This window comes from Phycodurus eques, chromosome 21 (genome assembly GCF_024500275.1).
Source record: "Phycodurus eques isolate BA_2022a chromosome 21, UOR_Pequ_1.1, whole genome shotgun sequence".
In the NCBI taxonomy this organism is placed as follows: Eukaryota; Metazoa; Chordata; class Actinopteri; order Syngnathiformes; family Syngnathidae; genus Phycodurus; species Phycodurus eques.
The window spans coordinates 6,267,681-6,278,470 of record NC_084545.1 but is presented as its reverse complement, the minus strand read 5'-3'; the positions used below and the strand labels follow the sequence as shown (position 1 = coordinate 6,278,470).

The 10,790-nt window shown below is 39.2% G+C and overlaps 1 protein-coding gene across 1 annotated transcript; it reads right to left on the bottom strand.

Moving 5' to 3' along the window:
* Positions 1 to 11: 11 nt before the first annotated feature.
* Positions 12 to 9,800, bottom strand: pcolce2b (procollagen C-endopeptidase enhancer 2b). Its single transcript, XM_061667010.1, has 10 exons — positions 9,642 to 9,800; positions 9,461 to 9,569; positions 8,276 to 8,531; positions 6,588 to 6,712; positions 6,251 to 6,387; positions 5,857 to 6,072; positions 5,376 to 5,461; positions 4,988 to 5,071; positions 2,346 to 2,513; positions 12 to 1,331 (listed from the first exon to the last, which is right to left on the bottom strand). Exons 1-10 carry the CDS (start codon positions 9,719 to 9,721, stop codon positions 1,201 to 1,203), a joined length of 1,392 nt encoding a protein of 463 aa, XP_061522994.1. The 5' UTR covers positions 9,722 to 9,800; the 3' UTR covers positions 12 to 1,200.
* Between the last annotated feature and the right edge of the window lie 990 nt (positions 9,801 to 10,790).

Sequence of the window (10,790 nt, the reverse complement as noted above, 5' to 3'; positions counted from 1 at the left end):
TGTGGCACAATGCTTTCACTCTTCAAAAAAATAAATTTTGAAGTCAGATTATGACAGCACTTTTATTAGTGCGCATGACAACAATAAAATAGAAATAATATTCACATATTTTCTTTGTCATATGAAAATATCTAATAGTGCTGTCTTTAAAAAGCAATACAGTAAGGGTAACGGTCATAAAGTACTATACAGTTTATACAATATGTATCAAATATTGCACTGTTTAAAAAAGCTCTACATAAATTTAGGAATTTTAAATGTTCATCATACTTCACAGATCCATAGAATATGGAATTCTTAGTGCCACCCTTAAAAAAAAAAGATAAATAATGAGACTGAGATTAATATTACAAGAATAATCTGTTGTGTATTTGAGGGGAAATGGCATATTGTGTAGTTTCAAGATTACAGTCGTCATTGTACAAGAAAAAGGTTGTATATTTTATATAAAGGGTTGTTATATTGTATTTTGAGATGATAAAACTTCATTCTTGCAATATTAATATATGACATAATATATCACTTTTAATCTTGAAAACATTACTTTCTTTCTTAAATATATTTATTCCTGCGATTGGCTGGCAACCAGTTCAGGGTGTACCCCGCCTCCTGCCCGATGACAGCTGGGATAGGCTCCAGCACGCCCGCAACCCGAGTGAGGAGAAGCAGAAAATGGATGGATGGATATATTTATTCACGTAAGATTACGATTTTAATCTCGTAGTGTAATTTCACTTTTTTCCTTTTCAGGCTGCCCTTAATACTTATTTGCACTCGACACATGAGACTGGCAAATTGCTGCAGGGAAGAATCGTACTTAATTTATAAAAATCACATGAAATAGTTTTAAATAAATTAGCGTTTTGTGGTTGTTCATTCACCTTCATTAACATAATTTGGGGCTAATTTTAAAACTGGTAAAAAAAAATTTTTTTAAATAAATCCACTTTTAAAGTAAATATTGTTTAACAGCTAAACATCAGTGTAAAATAATTTTCATTTTATTTATTTATTTATTTATTTTTTACATTTTTATGTGCACTATTCTGGTTTTAATGAATAGAACTCTAGTCGCTGATTTTTAATTTTTTTTTTAGGAGGAGGAGGAATATATGAGCTCCAAGTATAATGCATAGTGAATGAATCCTAATCTAAACGATGTTTTGCTCAGGTAGCTGTTGATTTACATGGCTCCGCCCCTCAGCAGCGCTTGTTCTTCAGCACGCTGAGCGCTTTCTGGTTCTTGGACTTGAAGGCCAGCACAAAGTGGTGGGGGCCCACCTTGCCGCGGCCCTCCTCGTCCACGTGGCCCATGAAGATGTAGTTCAAGCCTGGTGAGGTCACACAGAGAGAACCTGAATGCGGCGGCGGAACGACGGAGACATTCAGGAGGGGGGACGGGGAGGCTGCGTGTGAGAATCTGCTCCACTTCCACACAGGTACTGTACTCTGCATGATACACTGTTGACTAAAAGTTCAGGGTATTGGCTTTCGGGTGAAATTTCAGGATGACCATAAAATACACTACTGTTTACAGGTCAACTTCATTTGACCTTCTTTAACCTTTTGAATGTATAACCAACCCGATATGAGCCCCTTCGTTTGCATCAACTGTTATCCAGCGCATTTGCGACGTGCAGTGAGCTAGTCTATGCCTACGCCCCAAAAATGAATCTTCCCTTCAGATAGTCCATTGATGTGGCTGCTTTAGAGCGCCTTGTTGCTGGCCATGAGTGCACGCACGTCACGGTGAGAAAGGCGCAAGCGTTGGGAGGGGGTTAACATTTTTTTTTAATAAAGTCCGACTTGACAGCCACCGTGTAAACTGGGGCTTTACGCCGGCGTGGCCGCTTTAGAGCGCCTCATTGTCGCGGCATATATATATATATATATATATATATATATATATATATAGAGAGAGTGCATTTTTGGCTCATCCTTAAATTCCACCCGAAAGCCCATTATCCCAAACGTTTTGCGAGTAGTGTATATATACTCCACGGAACTGTTTAGACTTTGAGTTGTGCCGCTCACCTCACTTCTTTGTGTGAACGTCCTATGGCCTCAGTGTGCTGACTCAGCAGAGAAGGCAAACTCAAAAGCCATCGCTCGTTAATTAACAGTCAACCGGGAGACTCCATTTTGATTGACAGAGGACCCTCTAAAGGTCTTTCCAATTGGTAATATCAGAAATTGACACCCCGCTCCCCCGACAAATGTTTATAATTGCATATATTAAATAATGAAGAAATAAATGCATGTCTATTTAAAGGTTCTACTTGATGAGATGATATTGAAAAGTATGCTAGGCCGAGCTAACGTCGCTAACAGATAGTGGCACTCACCTCTCCTGACGAACGGACACTTCTTACACAGGATGACCATCTTGGTGCTCATGGTCTTGCCCGCCTGCTGGATGGCCAGGTTGCCTTCTTTGTACACGTTAATGATGGACACGGTGGCGTGCACGCTCCCACCGCGCGTCACCGCCGAGATGACCGTGCCAGTAATCACTGTCACACACAGACAAACACGGCAGACGAAAATGACAAATTACTTAACGGAGCATTGTGTAGCCTGCCGAAAGCAAAATAATAAGAATTTTTACTTTTCCTAAATTCACTCTTTTTTTTTTTCTCAAATGTTCAATATTTTTGTATTAAAAACAGAGAATAATAATTAATTGCCATCAAATTACACAAAGTATAGAAAAATTAATCCACTTGTAACACTTGGCTACCGGGGCTGGGACAAGGCTAGCGGCCACAACGAGCCCCGGGTGTAAAGGAAAAAAGGGTGCACCCATTCGTATTTTCGCTCGTGGAGGCAGCGCTTCATCACCAAGCAGCCAAATGACACTTGTCAAATAATACTCCCTGCCCGAGATTGAAAACTTTGACAAACATCCAAGTATGTGCCGGTTATCAGAGGTTCACAGCTAATCTGTACTAAATCCGCAGCTCGTATTACTTCAATAGTGCTTTGCTTGAAAATGGCTAATCTTCCCTTAGCCTAGCACCCAAGTCATGGGCGGAGAAACTCACCGAGGGGGCGGTATTATGCAAATGAGCCGAATTGTAACATCACAACCGGGCTAAAATTCCATCGGCTCACTTCAAGAAACATTTTCGGAAATAGGCCGCTAATAAAAGATGAACTTGTTCATTTAATTTCCCAGTTGATGGGCGGCCAGGTACTACAGAGACCCAACTATTTGGCTACAAGCAATCAAAAAGGCAGTTTCCATAATTACCTCCCCTTTAATATTTTTGGATTTACTCCCTAGCCTGAGGTGCCCGCCACATAATACACCAAGCGCGCTTTCGATGCCAATCCTCCTCCTCTCCTCTTTTTAGGAATGCCAAGCAAACTAAGTCATGTGGTAAACATCCCATAGAGGTAAACACCACAGTGTGAATATACACCATTTATCAAGGTTTAAAGCCACTTACTGTACGCTCACCTCACCTTCCTCTCAAGGACGCCTTTGAGATGCCTATCAAGAGGCATAGGACTTCATAAATTCAATAATTCCGTTTAAGGGGATGTAGTGTATAAATGCACTGATATCGTTGCCCTTTTGTTTTGTTTTTTTTGGGCCGAGGAACGGTTCCTCAAGGGGTGTTCAAAATGGACCATGTGAAATATTATGCAATATTATGGTCTACAAATAAAGGCAATATACCATTAATAAGAACCAATAATCCACTCAAATGATTATTTTCTATTCTAACAAAGCAACTATCTACCAGTATATTTATTTAGTTAATTTTTTAATGCACTATTACAATTAATGCTTAGTTCATCTTAATTTTTCATATTTGCATGGAAATAATTAAACAAATCTAGATACAATTTATGTTACCATTAAACATATTGTATATAACCGAATCATAAAGGAAATATAAGGAATAGGCATACAAGGAAATATGCAAAAATATATTAATGATCAATAAAATGCAATACAATGATAAAAATAAACAATTTTTAATTAATTTATTAAAAAACAATAAAAACATTTTTTAAAGTCTCAAATAATTGTTGCATTTTTCTTTTCTTTTTTTAAGTACCGGTTCACTTATAGCATAGTAATAATGATTCTTCTTGGTTGGTCGTCATATTTTGGGGGGAACTAATGAATCCATAGAAACAGGAAATGGGAGCACAAATATAAGGAAATATGCAAAAAAATATATATTACAATGGATCAATAAAATACCATGTAACAATAATAAGAAAAAAAATAATGAAGATTAAAATAAGTTTTTAAAATGATGATGATGATGATGATTATTATAATTATTGTATTTTTTGTGCACTATACAGTATAGGATGCATACTTAGTCGTAGTTCATTATTTTTAGGGGAATCATTCCATGAATCAGTGGATATATGCAAATATTAAATATGGCTACAAATGAAATTATATATTTATTATAATATTTAGTTTTTGAATATGTCTGAGTTCCTTTTATTTGTCAAGCAAAATTTTCCTGCTTTTTCATGTAATTACTGCTTACCACCCTTTTTTTAACTTTGCCTTGTAAATGTCCATCCATCCATTTTCTGAGCCACTTCTCCTCACTAGGGTCGCGGGCGTGCTGGAGCCTATCCCAGCTGTCATCGGGCAGGAGGCGGGGTACACCCTGAACTGGTTGCCAGCCAATCGCAGGGCACATGCAAACAAACAACCATTCGCACTCACATTCACACCTACGGGCAATTTAGAGTCTTCAATTAATGCATGTTTTTGGGATGTGGGAGGAAACCGGAGTGCCCGGAGAAAACCCACGCAGGCACGGGGAGAACATGCAAACTCCACACAGGCGGGGCCGCGGATTGAACCCGGGCCCTCAGAACTGTGAGGCTGACGCTCTAACTAGTCGGCCACCGTGCCGCCCTTGTAAATGTTTATAATATAAATAAGGCTCTACAAATAAATGAATAAGCTTATTATAAATTATAAATAAATTGTTGATATCCTCACCGAAGTTGCTGGAGCAAAAGTTGCTCTCAAGTGTTCCTCGTCGTTTGCACTTCTGCCGGCACAAAGCCACCGAGTACTTGAGTGCTGCAAACAAACAAACAAACACACAATTAATGCATTGTAATTTGGCCAGTGAGCCAAAGCTGATTTTTTTTTGTACTCTCCGTAAAAGAAAATACAATATAGTGTTCCCTTGATATATTGCAGATTATTTTGTGGAACATATCAATTTGTCTGCGGCGGAAATCCCCCGCTGCATCACATAATTCTGTACTTTATAGCAACGTTTTTTTTTCTTAAAGTATACTTACTAATTTCCTTCCATGTTGGTAAGGTGAGCCACATCCGCTAGTACATTAAAACGCATAACCACAATGGGAACACTCACGCAGAAGCTGCTGTTGGCCACAGCTCACACCCAGACACTCACATGCAGACTCTCCACGCCATGCGCCACCCCACCAGGCCCCGCCCCTTAAAGGCACACAGATACTACGATATACACAGTATGTTCACATTTCACAAAAACAATGTGTTTAAAAAGTGTGTTTTAATAAGTATAAATGGCCATTTAAAAAAAGATATTATATATATTTTATATGGTCCCCTCTCTATATGGCAGATTTTAATCTATTAGCAAAAACACATTTCATTTACTACTTAAATTTTGCTCCTGTTTTTACTTTCCAAGAGGGGAAACACAATAGTTGGGAAAAAAAAAAACAGTTTCAATATTCTTCACGTTGTTGTGGGAAAAGATTCGCCCATCGCAATGACCTAATGGCAAAATGATCTCGTTTAACAACAGGAAGGGGAAAACGAGCATTGTGTCATATTCACCGAGAAGTAAGATGAATGTTGCTACCTACGTATGGGCCTGGTGGTGACCGGCTGTGTGGTGGTGGGCGGTGGCGTTGTAGTGACGGAGAACTTCTTGGGGCGGAACTTGTAATGCCCGATGAAGCCGTCCGCGGTCAGGCTGAGGTCTGAAAGGAAGTGGACGAGGAGCTGGTTCCCCTCTGAGAACACGGGCCTGCAATGCAGGGACGGGGATGTGTTGAGATGGAACGTAAGCTTGGAAGAGACTGGATGGAATGAGATGAGAACGCTTTGAGATGAGGCAAAATTGAATGAGTTGAGGTAAAATGAGGTAAAATAAGATCTTGTGTGTATTGAGAAAACATCAGACGAGTTATGATAAGAAGATGAAGAGGGGGCGTGACAGGAGTGGAAAAGTGAAAAAATTTAAGAGGCGAGACCTACGCTGGTGGGCTGTCCCCGCAGTACTTCCCGATCTTCCTGGCGTCGTTGATCTCGCCGCCGTTGAAAATGGAGACGTGATCGTAGCGGCAGTAGTTATCTCGCTCCACATCAAACTTCTCGAACTTGACTTCAATGATCTGCAGCGAGGGGGAGAAAAACAAAAACAAAACGGGGAAGTCTTTAATCAAGCAGTGGCTTCTAACAAGATGATTGAAGGGTTCCATTGCAATTTCTGGGATGACGCAACTGTCTTACAGTACAAGTCGAGAGCGTTGTATAATCTTAAAAACATGTTTACATATTTTCAGGACAAAATATTCCCTAAAAAGCTCTTTACCTGGTTCTTTGGTGCCACTATGTGCCAAGAGCAGGTGACACCAGCTGGGTAGTCCCTGTCGGGCCAGTTGGGAGTTTTAAATGTTCCGGAGGGTTTGTCCAGTCTGCCCCCACAATACTGATCCCCTGTAGTCGATAGAAATGTTAGGTACTATGTGACAATGTCAAATTTGTCTTCCAGTACACTTTAATGACACGGTCAGATCTAAGAATCTCTTTACCCTGTACAGGGTACTCATTTGTAGACACTACAATATTTCAACGACGTCAGGTTTGCATTGACATGTTATTTCTATTGGCACATCTGTCATGACACGTATTCAAATTGTGCCACTTTGGTGTGTTGATTGGCAACATGGTGGTCTGGTGATTAGCATGTATGGACAGAAGTGCACATGTACATGCAGACGCGGCGAAGACTCTCCGTAACTTCCAGTAACAACCCAAGTTAAACCTAGCTTCTCCCCAACGTGTCTCTCAGCCTAGATGTCACTTCAACATACTTCCTTGACACCAATTACTGTACTACTTTCCTTTTTAGACAGGGCTTTGGTGGCATCTTAGAGCACAAAAATGTATCATTCACTTGTTTAAGTAGTATCGCTAACTAAGTATGAAAAATGTATTTAGGATGCAAAATATAGTCACCTTGGCAAATAAAGGCCTATGAACTGATTTAGAATTCTGGTTAGCCATGTTGAAAAAAAAAATAGTCACACTATAATTGAGCCCTGTGATATTGTTTTGCAGTATGGCAACAAACTCTCTGCAACTATCCACCATGTCAGAGCCCGTCCAGCTGCCTTCTTACAGTTGCTGTGGTAAAAGGAACATGCTATTAAAATTCCTCTTGGAGAGCAGACCAGAGTTTGCTACCCTGCAGAGAGGAAAAGGCTGTCTGACCATGTGTTGTCCTCTGCGGGGGGTAGAAAGGGTGGGTAGGGCTCAATAAAAATGCCAGAGAAATTTCACATCCGAATGAGAGGAGATATTGCTTGTTGTTGTCCAAACACGGCAGCCTCAAGGCCAGAGCTATTGTTGAGCATTATAATCTTCCGCTGAAGTCTTTCAACAACCTTGAAGTCGATCCAGAGAAATCTCGAACAACCTTGAAGTCGATCCAGGGAAGGCTTGAACAACCTTGAAGTAGATCCAGAGAAATCTCGAACAACCTTGAAGTCGATCCAGAGAAATCTTGAACAACCTTGAAGTCGATCCAGGGAAAGCTTTATCACTCTCCGAAGCATTCGCTGAATCGAGCTTTTGTTGTTGGTGATTTCCAGTGCAGCCCTCCGGATAGACTTCCTCTGGCTTTGCACGTATGCCTGCTCTAAGAGTTCTGCGTTTTCATCAGTTGTATTAGTACCAGGCCTTCTGCTGCGTGGTTTGTCAAGAATAGATCTTGTTTTGAGAAACTTGTCATCGTGACTTGTACTTCGAACAGTGTGATGGCCATATAACTTCTCAAACTAACACTGAGCTGCATTTTGGGGACAGAAAAACTTCATGCCAGGACATTATTTATCCAATGTGTCTGTCAATTCCATGGGCAGGAGAATGATACTTAGGTTATTTTTTTTTGCAGTTTTTCTATCAATTGCTGATAACTTCACGTTTGCGCGAATGATTCTTAAAACAAAATACAAAAAAATGAAGTGACCTTTGGGACACACTGTAACGAACGCCTACCTCTCTCGTTCGGCTGCGCGGCGGAGAAAACGGACAAGAAGCCGCTGCCGGCCGTGTTGGCGTCCGACACCATCTGAAGGGTCATCTTGTTGCTTGTGGAAACCAGCGCCCCCGGCTTGAACGTGCCGCAGAAGCGGCCGAGTCGCTGCCCGTTGACGTGACCGCTGTACACATCCACGTAGTCGTAGCGACACAGGCTGTCGTTCTCCAAGTCGAGGAAGCGGAACGTCAGCACCACCACCTTGCCCTCTGGCACCTGCAGGGGGCATTGTGGGTATTTGCATTTGTTTTTTCATTCAATTGTTCAGGTTACATTAGCGTCGTAGGAACGGAATTCTCCATCTTGAATTATTATCATGACACGCTCCAAATTTTGTTTTAAATAAAAAATAAAAAATAAACTATGTTTTAAGTATGTTGTTGAATAAAAAGAAAAAAGTAACTCCCCAAATGTGTGACTATATGGACCATAGTTTTATCGTGTCTATCTGTGGATTGTAAAATGAATTATGATGTCCTATAATAACAATAATAATTACTCATTAATAAATACAATAATAAATAAAAAAAAAATTGTATATATCATTTCACACTGTATATATGTACATCTCCATTAATTTGAATATGGTAAAAAACCTCCCTGGTGAGGTGTTCCGGGCACGTCCCACGGGGAGGAGACCTTTGCTGTAAACTATAAGCTGTAAGCTATTTGCTGTAAGCTATAATCAAAATGTAATATAAAAAATAAATAAAATCATTAAATATTAAACTGTTCTGAATTGAACTACTGATCTAAATTAAGCTTACAACGCTATTTTAATTTATTGAGATTCACAGGTTTTATCTCAAAGCAACATTTTAAGCTCATGATGCATAAAGACTATTTATTTTTACTTCTCTGTACTTTTATGATTAGAATTCTAATATTCTAATTCAATAATACGTCAGGATAATAAACATTTTACCTCTGTGAAAGTTTAGTGCCTATTTTATGCATGTATTAAAGTATATACATGTCGACAAAATTATTTTCTTGATTGCTATATGTTTTGCTTCATGTGCTATTGTAAAATGTCTTAGTTTAATTTGATGAGAGAGAGGCCTACCTATAATATACTGTACTTCATCAAGTATCACAGACTCAAGTCTTTCAGTTCACTGTCACTATTGAAATTGTTTACTTACTGTGATCCTCCACACGCATTTAGTATTTGGAGGGTAAACACCAGGGTACCCCTGACTCCCGATTATTCCAGTTTGTCCTGTGATGTTTCCCCCACATGTAAAAGAGGGTCTGGGAAAACAAGAATAAAGAATACATGTTACGCGCTGAATATTAAAACAAGTGTTTGGTACAGCAGTTTACCTCCTCTGCGACTGGGCGCTACAGTCTTGGGCGAGGAGAGCGAGACAACACACGCAAACCACCCCGCACACTCTCCACATTGTCGGCCTGACTTCAGCCTGCTGCTCCAAAGTGAAGTGGAAGTTCCTGCAGCAGCGGCGAGTCTCCAGTCTGGACCAGATGAATGCCGCATTTGTTCCAATGGAGGAGGAGGAAGAAGAAGAAGAGGAGGAGGAGGAGGAGGAGGAGGAGGAGGAGTGGAGAGGGTATGGAGACTTTAAAATAGTAATAATCATAATTTAAGTATATCCAAAGCATTACTAACATGTAACATTGGACGCATCAAATTGAGTACCAGTGTGCACACAGCATGAGGAATGTACATTTTCTATAGGTAAAAATATATATAAGAGCGCCACCATTCGGTAGGATTATGGTACTACACTAACAAATCAGAGCCATGCACAAACCACTTTTTTTTTTTTTTTTTTTCTTTTTTTAAGAATTGTAATATATAAAAACCCTTGTTTCCCCCCCCCCCCTTCTGATGAAGAGATGAAAAATCAAAAGAAAACATCTGTGTCTGTTTGCAGTATGTTAGATGTATTTTTTATAGAGCCCTTTATTTTATCTACCCCCACAATTTTATTACTCTGTAGGCATTGTCTTTAAAAAAAGAATGTAGTTGACTTTTTAACAAGTTCCTCTAATTATTAATAAAGCTTAGCTTGAAGTTGGAACGGTGGGAATCGGTTGAGAAATAAGGAAACTGTAGCTAAAAATGTAGAATTAGTCTTATTCTGGCTATAATGAATCATAATCATTATTATAATTATATAGTGTGTTTTATGTTATTTATAATATGCATAATTATTGATCTTACCTTTAAACCTTTATACAATATGCTAAAAAATAGAATGCAAAATAATATATGTAGTATGTATAGCGGCAAGATTTGCATATATTTATATTGTAAAATATATTTTTTTTCAATCGATATTCTGATTTCGAGTCTATGGTATAAGGAAATTCTAAATGTAAGTCAAATAAAAATTTACATGAGCCAAAGGAATTTTTACGAATTCGTACTCAAAAATTGTTTCGTTAGATATTTTTTTTCAGTGTTGAGGAAACGTGGCGTGATCGGTGATCGATTACGAGGCCTAGCTT

Coding starts and splice junctions, on each gene's coding strand:
- pcolce2b (XM_061667010.1), bottom strand. CDS start 9,721: ATGTGGAGAGTGTGCGGGGTGGTTTGCGTGTGTTGTCTCGCTCTCCTC. Junction 8,532..9,460: donor AATGCGTGTGGAGGATCACA/GTAAGTAAACAA, acceptor TGCCCCCTGCAG/GTGCCAGAGGGCAAGGTGGT. Junction 5,072..5,375: donor TGGCCAACAGCAGCTTCTGC/GTGAGTGTTCCC, acceptor GTTTGTTTGCAG/CACTCAAGTACTCGGTGGCT.